Here is a 21,736-nt window from a genome sequence, read left to right as displayed (position 1 = left end):
AAATTAACATTTAACACTAACAGTAATTTAATTACTTTTAGTTTTAATTACTAACACTTGAAGTATTTTAATTGCTAGCAAGAAATAAGTAATCAACGCTAAGAATTTGTGCAGTTCAGGCAAATCTGTGCTGACGCACTTGATTTTGAACGGCATAGAAACAATGGCGCTACTGGACAAAGCATTTATAAACAAGTTTTGTCAGTATCTGACATGAACAGCGTATTCAAACGTGAAAAATCGTTGACATTACTTGTCTGTTTCCATTGGATTTACCTGGATATAGCAACAGCAATGAAAATGTGCTTATTTGGAGAAATCAAAAGTCATCATCCACAGTCTATTGCAGACCATTAAGTTTTGCATACAAAAGAAAGCCTTCAGTGCATTAAAAATAGAAAGCTTGAGTAAAAATTTATTAGATGTTTGCGGATCTTCTATTCAAGTGAAATGTATTATTGAGCTTGCAATAATTGATGTGAAAGTTCAAACGATATTATCTGGAACAACTAACTCATAACAATTAGGTTCAGTGTGTGGTGTCTCTCCGAAAAATATAAGCAGTCTTGATATCCTTAACATTGATTATTCTCATAGAGAATTCAAATATGGTCTTCCCAGTCTCCATACCTGGCTTTGATTTTTTGACATGAATGTGCACATTGCATTTACATAACTCAAAGATAAGGTATCTGTAACTTTTCTTTGTGTTTTTTAAATGCAATGGAAAAGAAAACGTTTCTGTAACTAAACAGATACCTTTTCTTTGTATTCTAACAAACGCAAAAAAAAGAAGGCATCTGTAACTAAACAAAAGACTCAGATTGATTTTATGAACAAACTTGGATTTGTTGTTGATTTCCTCAAAAGTGGTGGTTCTAGATAAAGCAACTATGACAATACTTCAAGACGTGCTTTTGCAGCATATGACCAAAAAGCTGAAGTTATCAAAACCTTATATTCAGATTTTACACTATCTTGGTAACATTATCTTCTGGATATAAAATAAGCTGCTTAAAACTCTATGATTTTTGTTTTGACACTGTTAGACTATGTATGTCCCTTTATCCATCGTATAACATGGCTCAATCTGTAAAAAAAGTATTGATACCTGGACATGACATAATTCAGAGCCATACATTAGCCATAGGACTTGTGTCAGAGGGTTCTCAAGAAGCTAGAAATAAAGACTTTAAATCTTATCGCAAAAACCTCAGCCGAAAAACATCCAGAAGAGAAGCAAATACTGATCTGATCAACAGACTGGTTTCCAGTGATGCTGTTATTTCATGACTGCGTAAATCAACATCACACCGAACAAATCATAAAAGATTTCCCTCAGAATTTTTACAATTGTTTAAACAATCTTCAAACAATTATATTGTTCGATAAATTTTCGATGTAATATAAAACGGCAATGTTTTTTTTGCACTATAGCTTGTTTTCCTTATTGCTAAAATATTAATTAACTAAATATTTAATAGTTCTTTGAAAGTTTAACAGTTATTTAGTAATGGGTCGAAAATCCAATCAAATTTATTCAAAAACCAATTTATCTCTTTGTAACTAAAAGAAATATCTTGTAACTAGGCATGACAAGTATTTATAGCAACAAAAATAAAAGAAAAAAAATTAACTTTTAAAAGAAACGCGCTCTCATATTGGTACTCATGCCAAATTTAGTAAACAAAGCACTCGCAAAATATCTGCAAATACCAAAAGTAGATGGTTGCTAAGCAAAATGAAGATAGCCATAACAACAAAATGAAAAAGTAACACCTTTTTAAAAAGCGAAGACATCATATTAGTACTCATGCTTATTTTAGTGAATATAGCCCTAATATTAATTTAGATATGAATTTTGTCCAGTAAAAGTGAATTCTTGGAATAACAAGTCTAAATTAATTCGGAAGTGTAAACCCAGTGTCAAAAAATTCACATGCTCTGGTGACGGTCTATACAATGGAGAAATAAAAATAGGGTTCTAACGAGACCAAGAAATAAAACACGCTCCAATACTTCTCAACCGTGACAATGGCGTCAAAGTATCCGAAAACAGTCGGAGGCCTTTCTTGTAAAAGAACTGTCCAAAAAGACGGAATTAAATAATATTTGCCAGTTTTACAATTGCATTGTTATATAATGATTTATGGCTTCTTTCTAATGTCTTCTTTGACGTTTTTATGTAACATTTGTAAACGTTTTTTAGTAATAAATTTATACGTCTGGAGACGATCGGGGCAATAACAGGGCGATATATTACAAAGAAAAATTTAGTTAGAACGCAGGTGGTGTTTATCTTTGATACTTTAAATACACACATTCGCGTACAACAAGATATGACATTGAAACAATTAAAACATAATATGTAAAAGTTTTAAAAACAAGGACGAAAATAAGGCTCAAAATGTGACGTCAAATAATTCTAAATCAATTTTTCACCTTTTTTACCATGTAAACCCTAAGTATGACGTCAAATTGTTTTTTTTTTTTATAATTTGCAAACAAATGATATTCTTAACATTTCAACTTTGAAATTTGAAGTGATAGAAGCAGTTTATCAATTAAAATCGTTTTTAAAGTATCTTTAAAAAATACAAAATTATTTTGAAAAAAATATTTACAATTGAAAAAGTATATTATAATAAAGTAAAAGATGTTTGAAACCAAAGGTAAATACTTTATCATATACGTTTTTTTTATTGTTTATTTTGTTAAAAGGCATACATAGTTCTTTATTTTTTGTTTTTAATAGGCTTTATAAGTTTTTATTAAGTAAGCATTTATAATTTTTTGCAAATAAGCTAATATATAAATTTATTTGACTTTATAAACGAGTCTATGCCATCAAATCCAAATTATTAAAGCATTTATTTTTTTAATTTTATCTTGCTGTACCTTCAAAGACAGTTAAATCCTTAACACCTTCGTCTCACCAGCGTTTTTATTACCGTTAAGGGGCTGATCAAAAACGCGCTAACCAAATTTGCTTAGGACTAAAAGAATGTTAAGGTTAACCTTTATTCAAGATAAAAATGCTCTTATTTTTTGATGCCGAAACCAGTACTAAAATGGTGAAAGTTTGATAAACTTCTTTTTATAATTTAGCTATAAAATATTTCATATATTCATTTCATACGCATTGATTTACAACGATTTTTGATGACCGGATCACTACCTATACTATATACTATGCTATCAACTATATACTATACTAGTAACCATGTTCTCAAAATATTCAAAAAACACTAGTACCCATGTTCTAACATATTATTTTTGAACAACGTCTATTTACATCTGGACATACTGTGGTAGGCAAAGCAAAAAAAAAAAAAAATAAATAATAACAATATTAATAATAACAATAATTATAATAATAATAATGATAATAATAATGGAAAACAGAACAATGAAAAAATACTACTTCAAATGTTAGATATTTGTTAGCGCCATAGCACCCTTAATAACCTAAGAACTAAAAGATTTACTAAGATCAAACAATTTCAAGCAGGTATTTTATGTGACCATGTAACGAAATTTATTTTATATAATCGTATATAGAGATTATAGTTTACAGAATCATGTAAACTATAATCAGAAGTAGCTTATATTAAATATAGTTCTAAAAGCTCATTAAAAAAGTTTTATAAAGTTTCTTGTCGTTTACATTTATTATTTATAATAAATTTTTTACGTTAGTGTTAGCAGCCATCGCGTATTAGTTAGACGTTCAATGTCTCGGGCCTCTTTGTTCTGACTTAGAACAAAGAGGCCCAAGGCATTGAACGTCGGGCCCCTTCTCGGCCGACTTGGACTAAGTAAACGACATTAATAAAGTAGGAGGCATTAACTTCTTGGTTAAATGCCCTTCTGCAGTGCAAGTTAAGTTAACTCTTTAATTTAAGCAAATAAACATTCGTAATAAACAATCGTAGTAAATCTTTGCGAATTTATCTTTTGAATAATATTTAACATAATACTTAACATAATACTTTTATTTAGTCGAAAGAAAAAATTTAAATGAATTTAAAATACACATTGACTTGGATGAAAAAATCGAAGATTTCGAAATATCAAAATACTCCTTAGCTAAACAAGGTAGGATATTTAATCTCATTTTCTTTCAAAATGAAATGTCAAAACTGTATTTAAAATGTTGTTTGGGGCTCTCACACAAACAAAAAAGCAAACACTTTGTCTAAGAGTAATGCAATAAATTCATAAGCCTGATTGTTTAACTGATAAGTATTTTTGACCTTTCCGTTTTCCATCGTTAGACATTAAACAATAATAAAAATGTACAAAACAATTCATTAGTTTTTTGACTCTCAAAATCAACTGTAAAGATCAATGGAGTGAACAAAATATAATGTACTAAGTTTCGGTTTCTTTTCATTTTTAGAGGCTCATAAACAAAATGTTTGTCCTTCATTAATAAGAGAAGCTATCGTATTTAAAGAAATGAGTGAGTTGCTTTATTCGAAAAACATTGAACTTGTTCAAACTACTTCGTATTTTGATTTCAACGAACTTTTTGATATGAAGCCGTTAAAAACAGAACGCAGGTATACAAGAAAAAGCAAAGAACAATTAGTTGCCGATGAAGTTTCTCAAATATGTATTCATAAAACAAAACGTGCAGCGTCTGAAATGCTACTCAAAACAGTAACTGTTAACGAAAGACCTTCTCTTCCACTTTTCCGTTCTCTGGTTAACATTCATGAAATGCCTATTTATGATAGAAAAAGTAGCTTAAGTGAATTCGGTAACCAAAGTTCTATAAAAGCCGTTGTCGACAACAACTGTAACGCAGGTAGGTCTTGACGTATATTCAAAGTTCTTTGTTTATTTGAAACTTGGGTTTAAAAATGTAAAGCCATTAACAAGCTCTTCATTATTTAGTATTTTTGTTTTGTTTTAGAAAGCAACGTTTTAGAGAAATCCGCTTCTTCGCCACACTTATCAACATTAAAATGTACAAAAAGTAGAGCATTATCTGAAGTTTGCGTGCAGTCAAAAAACGTCGATGTTAGTGCATCGCTGCCGTTGATCAACAGTCTCTTGACTTTTAACGCCAATAATATGATTTATAATCAGGATGTTCATGAGAAAAAATGCAACAAATCCTCGCATAGAGCTTTTATTCAAAATTTGTCATCAAACGTTAGTAAAATAGAGTGCAATGATCTTATAGAAAATGGTTTATTAACCACTCAAAGTTGTGTAACCGACTCCAGTTGTTCTCTTTCGAAGAACACCGACAAAAATAAAGATGACAGTATTTGTAAAACTTCACAAAAGAGACGCTTTTTTACAAGAGTTTTTGGTTTTATGAAAAAAAAGTTTTTTAAATGTTATAAGTAATATATATTTAACTCATGTAAATAATAAAATATAAACAAGATTATGTTGTTGTCGGCTATATAAAAAGGCTGTAAATGTTCGAAAACCTCTAGGACCCTGTAGGGATTTTCGTCTAAAAAAGATTAGTTCTCTTTCTCTCTCAACAATTTCTCCAACATTGTTATTTGTTGTGCAACCTGGTTTAAATGCTCATTATTTATTTTTGATTTTTATCATTGTTAATTTTACCAGATTATTAACAAAATATAAAACAATTTCTATGAAGTATATTACAACAACACGAAGGAAAAAACTAAGCACGAGAGTGGTGCGTTGTGGAGGTTGGTGGGTGTTGCTGTTAGAGAGGCATCTCTTTTACTGCTCCCTCTAGCGCTTCCAAAACTTGTTATCGGTGATCACATTGTGAAAAGAAAATGATCAATGAAATTTATAGATGTAGCTCTTGAAAACATACTCTTGGTAAAGGGTATATTTTTCTCTTGTACTCTTGGTAAAGAGACATGTTTGTTTTCTTCTTGACGTCGCTATCATTGTATATCTTAATTACACGACGCTTGTAAGTATGTACGGCTAAATAAGTAAGGAAACAAAACAATACTATAAAAAAAACTAGAATGTAAATACTTTTAACTCAAAAGTTTCAATAAGTCTTCGCCGTAATTTGTTGTGACAATTTGTAGTATTCTAGTTTCCATGCAATTTATCAACTGCAGTTGAAATAAATAGCTTGCACTCTAAGTCAGTTTGTTAATTCGCTAAATGAAAATAAAACAGATGTTTTATTTTCATTTAACAGCAGAAATGCGTTCTGCAGCAAGAGGCGTTAACAAATATCTGCTTTTTTTTAAGTAGTCTTAGTCTGCCACACGCTTTTTTATAAGCATTGTTAAAGTAACTACTCGTGTTTAGTGCCAGGTCTAAGTCGATACCAAGGTATTTATAGCTCAAGGTGAAACATATTGAGTTAAAGTTGTAAGAAACGTTCATTGTGTTTGGTTGTCTTGAGAGAGATTTTCCTGTACCATACAAAATGGACTCCGTTTTACTAACTCCAAGGTTGAGTATTACCTCGTTTTTTATAAACCACTTTGAGATACTATCGGTAGTTGTTTGTAATTTGTTTACTAACAGTAATTTAATTTACACTAAATTAACATTTAACACTAACAGTAATTTAATTACTTTTAGTTTTAATTACTAACACTTGAAGTATTTTAATTGCTAGCAAGAAATAAGTAATCAACGCTAAGAATTTGTGCAGTTCAGGAATCTGTGCTGACGCACTTGATTTTGAACGGCATAGAAACAATGGCGCTACTGGACAAAGCATTTATAAACAAGTTTTGTCAGTATCTGACATGAACAGCGTATTCAAACGTGAAAAATCGTTGACATTACTTGTCTGTTTCCATTGGATTTACCTGGATATAGCAACAGCAATGAAAATGTGCTTATTTGGAGAAATCAAAAGTCATCATCCACAGTCTATTGCAGACCATTAAGTTTTGCATACAAAAGAAGATCAGTGCATTAAAAGTAAGATAGAAAGCTTGAGTAAAAATTTATTAGATGTTTGCGGATCTTCTATTCAAGTGAAATGTATTATTGAGCTTGCAATAATTGATGTGAAAGTTCAAACGATATTATCTGGAACAACTAACTCATAACAATTAGGTTCAGTGTGTGGTGTCTCTCCGAAAAATATAAGCAGTCTTGATATCCTTAACATTGATTATTCTCATAGAGAATTCAAATATGGTCTTCCCAGTCTCCATACCTGGCTTTGATTTTTTGACATGAATGTGCACATTGCATTTACATAACTCAAAGATAAGGTATCTGTAACTTTTCTTTGTGTTTTTTAAATGCAATGGAAAAGAAAACGTTTCTGTAACTAAACAGATACCTTTTCTTTGTATTCTAACAAACGCAAAAAAAAGAAGGCATCTGTAACTAAACAAAAGACTCAGATTGATTTTATGAACAAACTTGGATTTGTTGTTGATTTCCTCAAAAGTGGTGGTTCTAGATAAAGCAACTATGACAATACTTCAAGACGTGCTTTTGCAGCATATGACCAAAAAGCTGAAGTTATCAAAACCTTATATTCAGATTTTACACTATCTTGGTAACATTATCTTCTGGATATAAAATAAGCTGCTTAAAACTCTATGATTTTTGTTTTGACACTGTTAGACTATGTATGTCCCTTTATCCATCGTATAACATGGCTCAATCTGTAAAAAAAGTATTGATACCTGGACATGACATAATTCAGAGCCATACATTAGCCATAGGACTTGTGTCAGAGGGTTCTCAAGAAGCTAGAAATAAAGACTTTAAATCTTATCGCAAAAACCTCAGCCGAAAAACATCCAGAAGAGAAGCAAATACTGATCTGATCAACAGAATCCTGGTTTCCAGTGATGCTGTTATTTCATGACTGCGTAAATCAACATCACACCGAACAAATCATAAAAGATTTCCCTCAGAATTTTTACAATTGTTTAAACAATCTTCAAACAATTATATTGTTCGATAAATTTTCGATGTAATATAAAACGGCAATGTTTTTTTTGCACTATAGCTTGTTTTCCTTATTGCTAAAATATTAATTAACTAAATATTTAATAGTTCTTTGAAAGTTTAACAGTTATTTAGTAATGGGTCGAAAATCCAATCAAATTTATTCAAAAACCAATTTATCTCTTTGTAACTAAAAGAAATATCTTGTAACTAGGCATGACAAGTATTTATAGCAACAAAAATAAAAGAAAAAAAATTAACTTTTAAAAGAAACGCGCTCTCATATTGGTACTCATGCCAAATTTAGTAAACAAAGCACTCGCAAAATATCTGCAAATACCAAAAGTAGATGGTTGCTAAGCAAAATGAAGATAGCCATAACAACAAAATGAAAAAGTAACACCTTTTTAAAAAGCGAAGACATCATATTAGTACTCATGCTTATTTTAGTGAATATAGCCCTAATATTAATTTAGATATGAATTTTGTCCAGTAAAAGTGAATTCTTGGAATAACAAGTCTAAATTAATTCGGAAGTGTAAACCCAGTGTCAAAAAATTCACATGCTCTGGTGACGGTCTATACAATGGAGAAATAAAAATAGGGTTCTAACGAGACCAAGAAATAAAACACGCTCCAATACTTCTCAACCGTGACAATGGCGTCAAAGTATCCGAAAACAGTCGGAGGCCTTTCTTGTAAAAGAACTGTCCAAAAAGACGGAATTAAATAATATTTGCCAGTTTTACAATTGCATTGTTATATAATGATTTATGGCTTCTTTCTAATGTCTTCTTTGACGTTTTTATGTAACATTTGTAAACGTTTTTTAGTAATAAATTTATACGTCTGGAGACGATCGGGGCAATAACAGGGCGATATATTACAAAGAAAAATTTAGTTAGAACGCAGGTGGTGTTTATCTTTGATACTTTAAATACACACATTCGCGTACAACAAGATATGACATTGAAACAATTAAAACATAATATGTAAAAGTTTTAAAAACAAGGACGAAAATAAGGCTCAAAATGTGACGTCAAATAATTCTAAATCAATTTTTCACCTTTTTTACCATGTAAACCCTAAGTATGACGTCAAATTGTTTTTTTTTTTTATAATTTGCAAACAAATGATATTCTTAACATTTCAACTTTGAAATTTGAAGTGATAGAAGCAGTTTATCAATTAAAATCGTTTTTAAAGTATCTTTAAAAAATACAAAATTATTTTGAAAAAAATATTTACAATTGAAAAAGTATATTATAATAAAGTAAAAGATGTTTGAAACCAAAGGTAAATACTTTATCATATACGTTTTTTTTATTGTTTATTTTGTTAAAAGGCATACATAGTTCTTTATTTTTTGTTTTTAATAGGCTTTATAAGTTTTTATTAAGTAAGCATTTATAATTTTTTGCAAATAAGCTAATATATAAATTTATTTGACTTTATAAACGAGTCTATGCCATCAAATCCAAATTATTAAAGCATTTATTTTTTTAATTTTATCTTGCTGTACCTTCAAAGACAGTTAAATCCTTAACACCTTCGTCTCACCAGCGTTTTTATTACCGTTAAGGGGCTGATCAAAAACGCGCTAACCAAATTTGCTTAGGACTAAAAGAATGTTAAGGTTAACCTTTATTCAAGATAAAAATGCTCTTATTTTTTGATGCCGAAACCAGTACTAAAATGGTGAAAGTTTGATAAACTTCTTTTTATAATTTAGCTATAAAATATTTCATATATTCATTTCATACGCATTGATTTACAACGATTTTTGATGACCGGATCACTACCTATACTATATACTATGCTATCAACTATATACTATACTAGTAACCATGTTCTCAAAATATTCAAAAAACACTAGTACCCATGTTCTAACATATTATTTTTGAACAACGTCTATTTACATCTGGACATACTGTGGTAGGCAAAGCAAAAAAAAAAAAAAATAAATAATAACAATATTAATAATAACAATAATTATAATAATAATAATGATAATAATAATGGAAAACAGAACAATGAAAAAATACTACTTCAAATGTTAGATATTTGTTAGCGCCATAGCACCCTTAATAACCTAAGAACTAAAAGATTTACTAAGATCAAACAATTTCAAGCAGGTATTTTATGTGACCATGTAACGAAATTTATTTTATATAATCGTATATAGAGATTATAGTTTACAGAATCATGTAAACTATAATCAGAAGTAGCTTATATTAAATATAGTTCTAAAAGCTCATTAAAAAAGTTTTATAAAGTTTCTTGTCGTTTACATTTATTATTTATAATAAATTTTTTACGTTAGTGTTAGCAGCCATCGCGTATTAGTTAGACGTTCAATGTCTCGGGCCTCTTTGTTCTGACTTAGAACAAAGAGGCCCAAGGCATTGAACGTCGGGCCCCTTCTCGGCCGACTTGGACTAAGTAAACGACATTAATAAAGTAGGAGGCATTAACTTCTTGGTTAAATGCCCTTCTGCAGTGCAAGTTAAGTTAACTCTTTAATTTAAGCAAATAAACATTCGTAATAAACAATCGTAGTAAATCTTTGCGAATTTATCTTTTGAATAATATTTAACATAATACTTAACATAATACTTTTATTTAGTCGAAAGAAAAAATTTAAATGAATTTAAAATACACATTGACTTGGATGAAAAAATCGAAGATTTCGAAATATCAAAATACTCCTTAGCTAAACAAGGTAGGATATTTAATCTCATTTTCTTTCAAAATGAAATGTCAAAACTGTATTTAAAATGTTGTTTGGGGCTCTCACACAAACAAAAAAGCAAACACTTTGTCTAAGAGTAATGCAATAAATTCATAAGCCTGATTGTTTAACTGATAAGTATTTTTGACCTTTCCGTTTTCCATCGTTAGACATTAAACAATAATAAAAATGTACAAAACAATTCATTAGTTTTTTGACTCTCAAAATCAACTGTAAAGATCAATGGAGTGAACAAAATATAATGTACTAAGTTTCGGTTTCTTTTCATTTTTAGAGGCTCATAAACAAAATGTTTGTCCTTCATTAATAAGAGAAGCTATCGTATTTAAAGAAATGAGTGAGTTGCTTTATTCGAAAAACATTGAACTTGTTCAAACTACTTCGTATTTTGATTTCAACGAACTTTTTGATATGAAGCCGTTAAAAACAGAACGCAGGTATACAAGAAAAAGCAAAGAACAATTAGTTGCCGATGAAGTTTCTCAAATATGTATTCATAAAACAAAACGTGCAGCGTCTGAAATGCTACTCAAAACAGTAACTGTTAACGAAAGACCTTCTCTTCCACTTTTCCGTTCTCTGGTTAACATTCATGAAATGCCTATTTATGATAGAAAAAGTAGCTTAAGTGAATTCGGTAACCAAAGTTCTATAAAAGCCGTTGTCGACAACAACTGTAACGCAGGTAGGTCTTGACGTATATTCAAAGTTCTTTGTTTATTTGAAACTTGGGTTTAAAAATGTAAAGCCATTAACAAGCTCTTCATTATTTAGTATTTTTGTTTTGTTTTAGAAAGCAACGTTTTAGAGAAATCCGCTTCTTCGCCACACTTATCAACATTAAAATGTACAAAAAGTAGAGCATTATCTGAAGTTTGCGTGCAGTCAAAAAACGTCGATGTTAGTGCATCGCTGCCGTTGATCAACAGTCTCTTGACTTTTAACGCCAATAATATGATTTATAATCAGGATGTTCATGAGAAAAAATGCAACAAATCCTCGCATAGAGCTTTTATTCAAAATTTGTCATCAAACGTTAGTAAAATAGAGTGCAATGATCTTATAGAAAATGGTTTATTAACCACTCAAAGTTGTGTAACCGACTCCAGTTGTTCTCTTTCGAAGAACACCGACAAAAATAAAGATGACAGTATTTGTAAAACTTCACAAAAGAGACGCTTTTTTACAAGAGTTTTTGGTTTTATGAAAAAAAAGTTTTTTAAATGTTATAAGTAATATATATTTAACTCATGTAAATAATAAAATATAAACAAGATTATGTTGTTGTCGGCTATATAAAAAGGCTGTAAATGTTCGAAAACCTCTAGGACCCTGTAGGGATTTTCGTCTAAAAAAGATTAGTTCTCTTTCTCTCTCAACAATTTCTCCAACATTGTTATTTGTTGTGCAACCTGGTTTAAATGCTCATTATTTATTTTTGATTTTTATCATTGTTAATTTTACCAGATTATTAACAAAATATAAAACAATTTCTATGAAGTATATTACAACAACACGAAGGAAAAAACTAAGCACGAGAGTGGTGCGTTGTGGAGGTTGGTGGGTGTTGCTGTTAGAGAGGCATCTCTTTTACTGCTCCCTCTAGCGCTTCCAAAACTTGTTATCGGTGATCACATTGTGAAAAGAAAATGATCAATGAAATTTATAGATGTAGCTCTTGAAAACATACTCTTGGTAAAGGGTATATTTTTCTCTTGTACTCTTGGTAAAGAGACATGTTTGTTTTCTTCTTGACGTCGCTATCATTGTATATCTTAATTACACGACGCTTGTAAGTATGTACGGCTAAATAAGTAAGGAAACAAAACAATACTATAAAAAAAACTAGAATGTAAATACTTTTAACTCAAAAGTTTCAATAAGTCTTCGCCGTAATTTGTTGTGACAATTTGTAGTATTCTAGTTTCCATGCAATTTATCAACTGCAGTTGAAATAAATAGCTTGCACTCTAAGTCAGTTTGTTAATTCGCTAAATGAAAATAAAACAGATGTTTTATTTTCATTTAACAGCAGAAATGCGTTCTGCAGCAAGAGGCGTTAACAAATATCTGCTTTTTTTTAAGTAGTCTTAGTCTGCCACACGCTTTTTTATAAGCATTGTTAAAGTAACTACTCGTGTTTAGTGCCAGGTCTAAGTCGATACCAAGGTATTTATAGCTCAAGGTGAAACATATTGAGTTAAAGTTGTAAGAAACGTTCATTGTGTTTGGTTGTCTTGAGAGAGATTTTCCTGTACCATACAAAATGGACTCCGTTTTACTAACTCCAAGGTTGAGTATTACCTCGTTTTTTATAAACCACTTTGAGATACTATCGGTAGTTGTTTGTAATTTGTTTACTAACAGTAATTTAATTTACACTAAATTAACATTTAACACTAACAGTAATTTAATTACTTTTAGTTTTAATTACTAACACTTGAAGTATTTTAATTGCTAGCAAGAAATAAGTAATCAACGCTAAGAATTTGTGCAGTTCAGGAATCTGTGCTGACGCACTTGATTTTGAACGGCATAGAAACAATGGCGCTACTGGACAAAGCATTTATAAACAAGTTTTGTCAGTATCTGACATGAACAGCGTATTCAAACGTGAAAAATCGTTGACATTACTTGTCTGTTTCCATTGGATTTACCTGGATATAGCAACAGCAATGAAAATGTGCTTATTTGGAGAAATCAAAAGTCATCATCCACAGTCTATTGCAGACCATTAAGTTTTGCATACAAAAGAAGATCAGTGCATTAAAAGTAAGATAGAAAGCTTGAGTAAAAATTTATTAGATGTTTGCGGATCTTCTATTCAAGTGAAATGTATTATTGAGCTTGCAATAATTGATGTGAAAGTTCAAACGATATTATCTGGAACAACTAACTCATAACAATTAGGTTCAGTGTGTGGTGTCTCTCCGAAAAATATAAGCAGTCTTGATATCCTTAACATTGATTATTCTCATAGAGAATTCAAATATGGTCTTCCCAGTCTCCATACCTGGCTTTGATTTTTTGACATGAATGTGCACATTGCATTTACATAACTCAAAGATAAGGTATCTGTAACTTTTCTTTGTGTTTTTTAAATGCAATGGAAAAGAAAACGTTTCTGTAACTAAACAGATACCTTTTCTTTGTATTCTAACAAACGCAAAATAAAAAAGGCATCTGTAACTAAACAAAAGACTCAGATTGATTTTATGAACAAACTTGGATTTGTTGTTGATTTCCTCAAAAGTGGTGGTTCTGGATAAAGCAACTATGACAATACTTCAAGACGTGCTTTTGCAGCATATGACCAAAAAGCTGAAGTTATCAAAACCTTATATTCAGATTTTACACTATCTTGGTAACATTATCTTCTGGATATAAAATAAGCTGCTTAAAACTCTATGATTTTTGTTTTGACACTGTTAGACTATGTATGTCCCTTTATCCATCGTATAACATGGCTCAATCTGTAAAAAAAGTATTGATACCTGGACATGACATAATTCAGAGCCATACATTAGCCATAGGACTTGTGTCAGAGGGTTCTCAAGAAGCTAGAAATAAAGACTTTAAATCTTATCGCAAAAACCTCAGCCGAAAAACATCCAGAAGAGAAGCAAATACTGATCTGATCAACAGAATCCTGGTTTCCAGTGATGCTGTTATTTCATGACTGCGTAAATCAACATCACACCGAACAAATCATAAAAGATTTCCCTCAGAATTTTTACAATTGTTTAAACAATCTTCAAACAATTATATTGTTCGATAAATTTTCGATGTAATATAAAACGGCAATGTTTTTTTTGCACTATAGCTTGTTTTCCTTATTGCTAAAATATTAATTAACTAAATATTTAATAGTTCTTTGAAAGTTTAACAGTTATTTAGTAATGGGTCGAAAATCCAATCAAATTTATTCAAAAACCAATTTATCTCTTTGTAACTAAAAGAAATATCTTGTAACTAGGCATGACAAGTATTTATAGCAACAAAAATAAAAGAAAAAAAATTAACTTTTAAAAGAAACGCGCTCTCATATTGGTACTCATGCCAAATTTAGTAAACAAAGCACTCGCAAAATATCTGCAAATACCAAAAGTAGATGGTTGCTAAGCAAAATGAAGATAGCCATAACAACAAAATGAAAAAGTAACACCTTTTTAAAAAGCGAAGACATCATATTAGTACTCATGCTTATTTTAGTGAATATAGCCCTAATATTAATTTAGATATGAATTTTGTCCAGTAAAAGTGAATTCTTGGAATAACAAGTCTAAATTAATTCGGAAGTGTAAACCCAGTGTCAAAAAATTCACATGCTCTGGTGACGGTCTATACAATGGAGAAATAAAAATAGGGTTCTAACGAGACCAAGAAATAAAACACGCTCCAATACTTCTCAACCGTGACAATGGCGTCAAAGTATCCGAAAACAGTCGGAGGCCTTTCTTGTAAAAGAACTGTCCAAAAAGACGGAATTAAATAATATTTGCCAGTTTTACAATTGCATTGTTATATAATGATTTATGGCTTCTTTCTAATGTCTTCTTTGACGTTTTTATGTAACATTTGTAAACGTTTTTTAGTAATAAATTTATACGTCTGGAGACGATCGGGGCAATAACAGGGCGATATATTACAAAGAAAAATTTAGTTAGAACGCAGGTGGTGTTTATCTTTGATACTTTAAATACACACATTCGCGTACAACAAGATATGACATTGAAACAATTAAAACATAATATGTAAAAGTTTTAAAAACAAGGACGAAAATAAGGCTCAAAATGTGACGTCAAATAATTCTAAATCAATTTTTCACCTTTTTTACCATGTAAACCCTAAGTATGACGTCAAATTGTTTTTTTTTTTTATAATTTGCAAACAAATGATATTCTTAACATTTCAACTTTGAAATTTGAAGTGATAGAAGCAGTTTATCAATTAAAATCGTTTTTAAAGTATCTTTAAAAAATACAAAATTATTTTGAAAAAAATATTTACAATTGAAAAAGTATATTATAATAAAGTAAAAGATGTTTGAAACCAAAGGTAAATACTTTATCATATACGTTTTTTTTATTGTTTATTTTGTTAAAAGGCATACATAGTTCTTTATTTTTTGTTTTTAATAGGCTTTATAAGTTTTTATTAAGTAAGCATTTATAATTTTTTGCAAATAAGCTAATATATAAATTTATTTGACTTTATAAACGAGTCTATGCCATCAAATCCAAATTATTAAAGCATTTATTTTTTTAATTTTATCTTGCTGTACCTTCAAAGACAGTTAAATCCTTAACACCTTCGTCTCACCAGCGTTTTTATTACCGTTAAGGGGCTGATCAAAAACGCGCTAACCAAATTTGCTTAGGACTAAAAGAATGTTAAGGTTAACCTTTATTCAAGATAAAAATGCTCTTATTTTTTGATGCCGAAACCAGTACTAAAATGGTGAAAGTTTGATAAACTTCTTTTTATAATTTAGCTATAAAATATTTCATATATTCATTTCATACGCATTGATTTACAACGATTTTTGATGACCGGATCACTACCTATACTATATACTATGCTATCAACTATATACTATACTAGTAACCATGTTCTCAAAATATTCAAAAAACACTAGTACCCATGTTCTAACATATTATTTTTGAACAACGTCTATTTACATCTGGACATACTATGGTAGGCAAAGCAAAAAAAAAAAAAAAAAAATAATAACAATATTAATAATAACAATAATTATAATAATAATAATGATAATAATAATGGAAAACAGAACAATGAAAAAATACTACTTCAAATGTTAGATATTTGTTAGCGCCATAGCACCCTTAATAACCTAAGAACTAAAAGATTTACTAAGATCAAACAATTTCAAGCAGGTATTTTATGTGACCATGTAACGAAATTTATTTTATATAATCGTATATAGAGATTATAGTTTACAGAATCATGTAAACTATAATCAGAAGTAGCTTATATTAAATATAGTTCTAAAAGCTCATTAAAAAAGTTTTATAAAGTTTCTTGTCGTTTACATTTATTATTTATAATAAATTTTTTACGTTAGTGTTAGCAGCCATCGCGTATTAGTTAGACGTTCAATGTCTCGGGCCTCTTTGTTCTGACTTAGAACAAAGAGGCCCAAGGCATTGAACGTCGGGCCCCTTCTCGGCCGACTTGGACTAAGTAAACGACATTAATAAAGTAGGAGGCATTAACTTCTTGGTTAAATGCCCTTCTGCAGTGCAAGTTAAGTTAACTCTTTAATTTAAGCAAATAAACATTCGTAATAAACAATCGTAGTAAATCTTTGCGAATTTATCTTTTGAATAATATTTAACATAATACTTAACATAATACTTTTATTTAGTCGAAAGAAAAAATTTAAATGAATTTAAAATACACATTGACTTGGATGAAAAAATCGAAGATTTCGAAATATCAAAATACTCCTTAGCTAAACAAGGTAGGATATTTAATCTCATTTTCTTTCAAAATGAAATGTCAAAACTGTATTTAAAATGTTGTTTGGGGCTCTCACACAAACAAAAAAGCAAACACTTTGTCTAAGAGTAATGCAATAAATTCATAAGCCTGATTGTTTAACTGATAAGTATTTTTGACCTTTCCGTTTTCCATCGTTAGACATTAAACAATAATAAAAATGTACAAAACAATTCATTAGTTTTTTGACTCTCAAAATCAACTGTAAAGATCAATGGAGTGAACAAAATATAATGTACTAAGTTTCGGTTTCTTTTCATTTTTAGAGGCTCATAAACAAAATGTTTGTCCTTCATTAATAAGAGAAGCTATCGTATTTAAAGAAATGAGTGAGTTGCTTTATTCGAAAAACATTGAACTTGTTCAAACTACTTCGTATTTTGATTTCAACGAACTTTTTGATATGAAGCCGTTAAAAACAGAACGCAGGTATACAAGAAAAAGCAAAGAACAATTAGTTGCCGATGAAGTTTCTCAAATATGTATTCATAAAACAAAACGTGCAGCGTCTGAAATGCTACTCAAAACAGTAACTGTTAACGAAAGACCTTCTCTTCCACTTTTCCGTTCTCTGGTTAACATTCATGAAATGCCTATTTATGATAGAAAAAGTAGCTTAAGTGAATTCGGTAACCAAAGTTCTATAAAAGCCGTTGTCGACAACAACTGTAACGCAGGTAGGTCTTGACGTATATTCAAAGTTCTTTGTTTATTTGAAACTTGGGTTTAAAAATGTAAAGCCATTAACAAGCTCTTCATTATTTAGTATTTTTGTTTTGTTTTAGAAAGCAACGTTTTAGAGAAATCCGCTTCTTCGCCACACTTATCAACATTAAAATGTACAAAAAGTAGAGCATTATCTGAAGTTTGCGTGCAGTCAAAAAACGTCGATGTTAGTGCATCGCTGCCGTTGATCAACAGTCTCTTGACTTTTAACGCCAATAATATGATTTATAATCAGGATGTTCATGAGAAAAAATGCAACAAATCCTCGCATAGAGCTTTTATTCAAAATTTGTCATCAAACGTTAGTAAAATAGAGTGCAATGATCTTATAGAAAATGGTTTATTAACCACTCAAAGTTGTGTAACCGACTCCAGTTGTTCTCTTTCGAAGAACACCGACAAAAATAAAGATGACAGTATTTGTAAAACTTCACAAAAGAGACGCTTTTTTACAAGAGTTTTTGGTTTTATGAAAAAAAAGTTTTTTAAATGTTATAAGTAATATATATTTAACTCATGTAAATAATAAAATATAAACAAGATTATGTTGTTGTCGGCTATATAAAAAGGCTGTAAATGTTCGAAAACCTCTAGGACCCTGTAGGGATTTTCGTCTAAAAAAGATTAGTTCTCTTTCTCTCTCAACAATTTCTCCAACATTGTTATTTGTTGTGCAACCTGGTTTAAATGCTCATTATTTATTTTTGATTTTTATCATTGTTAATTTTACCAGATTATTAACAAAATATAAAACAATTTCTATGAAGTATATTACAACAACACGAAGGAAAAAACTAAGCACGAGAGTGGTGCGTTGTGGAGGTTGGTGGGTGTTGCTGTTAGAGAGGCATCTCTTTTACTGCTCCCTCTAGCGCTTCCAAAACTTGTTATCGGTGATCACATTGTGAAAAGAAAATGATCAATGAAATTTATAGATGTAGCTCTTGAAAACATACTCTTGGTAAAGGGTATGTTTTTCTCTTGTACTCTTGGTAAAGAGACATGTTTGTTTTCTTCTTGACGTCGCTATCATTGTATATCTTAATTACACGACGCTTGTAAGTATGTACGGCTAAATAAGTAAGGAAACAAAACAATACTATAAAAAAAACTAGAATGTAAATACTTTTAACTCAAAAGTTTCAATAAGTCTTCGCCGTAATTTGTTGTGACAATTTGTAGTATTCTAGTTTCCATGCAATTTATCAACTGCAGTTGAAATAAATAGCTTGCACTCTAAGTCAGTTTGTTAATTCGCTAAATGAAAATAAAACAGATGTTTTATTTTCATTTAACAGCAGAAATGCGTTCTGCAGCAAGAGGCGTTAACAAATATCTGCTTTTTTTTAAGTAGTCTTAGTCTGCCACACGCTTTTTTATAAGCATTGTTAAAGTAACTACTCGTGTTTAGTGCCAGGTCTAAGTCGATACCAAGGTATTTATAGCTCAAGGTGAAACATATTGAGTTAAAGTTGTAAGAAACGTTCATTGTGTTTGGTTGTCTTGAGAGAGATTTTCCTGTACCATACAAAATGGACTCCGTTTTACTAACTCCAAGGTTGAGTATTACCTCGTTTTTTATAAACCACTTTGAGATACTATCGGTAGTTGTTTGTAATTTGTTTACTAACAGTAATTTAATTTACACTAAATTAACATTTAACACTAACAGTAATTTAATTACTTTTAGTTTTAATTACTAACACTTGAAGTATTTTAATTGCTAGCAAGAAATAAGTAATCAACGCTAAGAATTTGTGCAGTTCAGGAATCTGTGCTGACGCACTTGATTTTGAACGGCATAGAAACAATGGCGCTACTGGACAAAGCATTTATAAACAAGTTTTGTCAGTATCTGACATGAACAGCGTATTCAAACGTGAAAAATCGTTGACATTACTTGTCTGTTTCCATTGGATTTACCTGGATATAGCAACAGCAATGAAAATGTGCTTATTTGGAGAAATCAAAAGTCATCATCCACAGTCTATTGCAGACCATTAAGTTTTGCATACAAAAGAAGATCAGTGCATTAAAAGTAAGATAGAAAGCTTGAGTAAAAATTTATTAGATGTTTGCGGATCTTCTATTCAAGTGAAATGTATTATTGAGCTTGCAATAATTGATGTGAAAGTTCAAACGATATTATCTGGAACAACTAACTCATAACAATTAGGTTCAGTGTGTGGTGTCTCTCCGAAAAATATAAGCAGTCTTGATATCCTTAACATTGATTATTCTCATAGAGAATTCAAATATGGTCTTCCCAGTCTCCATACCTGGCTTTGATTTTTTGACATGAATGTGCACATTGCATTTACATAACTCAAAGATAAGGTATCTGTAACTTTTCTTTGTGTTTTTTAAATGCAATGGAAAAGAAAACGTTTCTGTAACTAAACAGATACCTTTTCTTTGTATTCTAACAAACGCAAAATAAAAAAGGCATCTGTAACTAAACAAAAGACTCAGATTGATTTTATGAACAAACTTGGATTTGTTGTTGATTTCCTCAAAAGTGGTGGTTCTGGATAAAGCAACTATGACAATACTTCAAGACGTGCTTTTGCAGCATATGACCAAAAAGCTGAAGTTATCAAAACCTTATATTCAGATTTTACACTATCTTGGTAACATTATCTTCTGGATATAAAATAAGCTGCTTAAAACTCTATGATTTTTGTTTTGACACTGTTAGACTATGTATGTCCCTTTATCCATCGTATAACATGGCTCAATCTGTAAAAAAAGTATTGATACCTGGACATGACATAATTCAGAGCCATACATTAGCCATAGGACTTGTGTCAGAGGGTTCTCAAGAAGCTAGAAATAAAGACTTTAAATCTTATCGCAAAAACCTCAGCCGAAAAACATCCAGAAGAGAAGCAAATACTGATCTGATCAACAGAATCCTGGTTTCCAGTGATGCTGTTATTTCATGACTGCGTAAATCAACATCACACCGAACAAATCATAAAAGATTTCCCTCAGAATTTTTACAATTGTTTAAACAATCTTCAAACAATTATATTGTTCGATAAATTTTCGATGTAATATAAAACGGCAATGTTTTTTTTGCACTATAGCTTGTTTTCCTTATTGCTAAAATATTAATTAACTAAATATTTAATAGTTCTTTGAAAGTTTAACAGTTATTTAGTAATGGGTCAAAAATCCAATCAAATTTATTCAAAAACCAATTTATCTCTTTGTAACTAAAAGAAATATCTTGTAACTAGGCATGACAAGTATTTATAGCAACAAAAATAAAAGAAAAAAAATTAACTTTTAAAAGAAACGCGCTCTCATATTGGTACTCATGCCAAATTTAGTAAACAAAGCACTCGCAAAATATCTGCAAATACCAAAAGTAGATGGTTGCTAAGCAAAATGAAGATAGCCATAACAACAAAATGAAAAAGTAACACCTTTTTAAAAAGCGAAGACATCCCGCTAAAAAATGAGGCGTTGATTTGATGTTGATTCAATGTTTCTCGTCAACATTGATTCCATATTGATTTTTTGTCCAAAATGTTAGCCACTTATCAACGTTGATTTGGTGTTTACAAAAAACGTTGATCGAATGTTGCTTTTCAACGTTTAATCAACAATCATTTTTTCCTGGTGATTCAACACTGATTTTTATAATAGCCGACGGTATTTTGATATCGCTTTTTGATGCATATATCAAAAAAATATATATCAACAGTTTACGAAATATATATATATATATTTAAACAACTTTAAAATGTATTCTACAAAATAGAGTGCTCAATGTTCTTAAAAGAACTGAGCAATTATAAATTAGTAGAAAATCACTTAAGAAATTTTTTTTTCATTTAA

General features: G+C 30.1%; 3 protein-coding genes across 3 annotated transcripts; all 3 read left to right on the top strand.

The window, feature by feature from the left end:
* The first annotated feature begins 2,522 nt into the window (after positions 1-2,522).
* LOC136076493 (uncharacterized) lies at positions 2,523-5,407 on the top strand. Its single transcript, XM_065789859.1, has 4 exons — positions 2,523-2,672; positions 4,003-4,098; positions 4,403-4,813; positions 4,922-5,407. The coding sequence occupies exons 1-4, from the start codon at positions 2,657-2,659 to the stop codon at positions 5,362-5,364; spliced, it is 966 nt and encodes a 321-aa protein (XP_065645931.1). The 5' UTR covers positions 2,523-2,656; the 3' UTR covers positions 5,365-5,407.
* A 3,629-nt stretch (positions 5,408-9,036) lies between these two features.
* LOC136076492 (uncharacterized) lies at positions 9,037-11,921 on the top strand. The gene is made up of 4 exons (XM_065789858.1): positions 9,037-9,186; positions 10,517-10,612; positions 10,917-11,327; positions 11,436-11,921. The coding sequence occupies exons 1-4, from the start codon at positions 9,171-9,173 to the stop codon at positions 11,876-11,878; spliced, it is 966 nt and encodes a 321-aa protein (XP_065645930.1). The 5' UTR covers positions 9,037-9,170; the 3' UTR covers positions 11,879-11,921.
* A 3,629-nt stretch (positions 11,922-15,550) lies between these two features.
* On the top strand, positions 15,551-18,435 carry LOC136076491 (uncharacterized). Its single transcript, XM_065789857.1, has 4 exons — positions 15,551-15,700; positions 17,031-17,126; positions 17,431-17,841; positions 17,950-18,435. The coding sequence occupies exons 1-4, from the start codon at positions 15,685-15,687 to the stop codon at positions 18,390-18,392; spliced, it is 966 nt and encodes a 321-aa protein (XP_065645929.1). The 5' UTR covers positions 15,551-15,684; the 3' UTR covers positions 18,393-18,435.
* Positions 18,436-21,736: the final 3,301 nt, after the last annotated feature.

Source organism: Hydra vulgaris, chromosome 02 (assembly GCF_038396675.1).
Source record: "Hydra vulgaris chromosome 02, alternate assembly HydraT2T_AEP".
NCBI classification, from domain to species: domain Eukaryota; kingdom Metazoa; phylum Cnidaria; class Hydrozoa; order Anthoathecata; family Hydridae; genus Hydra; species Hydra vulgaris.
The sequence above is the reverse complement of the archived record's forward strand: the minus strand, read 5'-3'. Positions and strand labels throughout refer to the sequence as shown.

Excerpts from the sequence above, each read along its gene's own strand:
- LOC136076491 (XM_065789857.1), top strand. Across the intron at positions 17,127-17,430 it reads ATACTCCTTAGCTAAACAAG|AGGCTCATAAACAAAATGTT; the intron begins GTAGGATATTTA and ends TTTCATTTTTAG. Across the intron at positions 17,842-17,949 it reads CGACAACAACTGTAACGCAG|AAAGCAACGTTTTAGAGAAA; the intron begins GTAGGTCTTGAC and ends GTTTTGTTTTAG.
- LOC136076492 (XM_065789858.1), top strand. Across the intron at positions 10,613-10,916 it reads ATACTCCTTAGCTAAACAAG|AGGCTCATAAACAAAATGTT; the intron begins GTAGGATATTTA and ends TTTCATTTTTAG. Across the intron at positions 11,328-11,435 it reads CGACAACAACTGTAACGCAG|AAAGCAACGTTTTAGAGAAA; the intron begins GTAGGTCTTGAC and ends GTTTTGTTTTAG.
- LOC136076493 (XM_065789859.1), top strand. Across the intron at positions 4,099-4,402 it reads ATACTCCTTAGCTAAACAAG|AGGCTCATAAACAAAATGTT; the intron begins GTAGGATATTTA and ends TTTCATTTTTAG. Across the intron at positions 4,814-4,921 it reads CGACAACAACTGTAACGCAG|AAAGCAACGTTTTAGAGAAA; the intron begins GTAGGTCTTGAC and ends GTTTTGTTTTAG.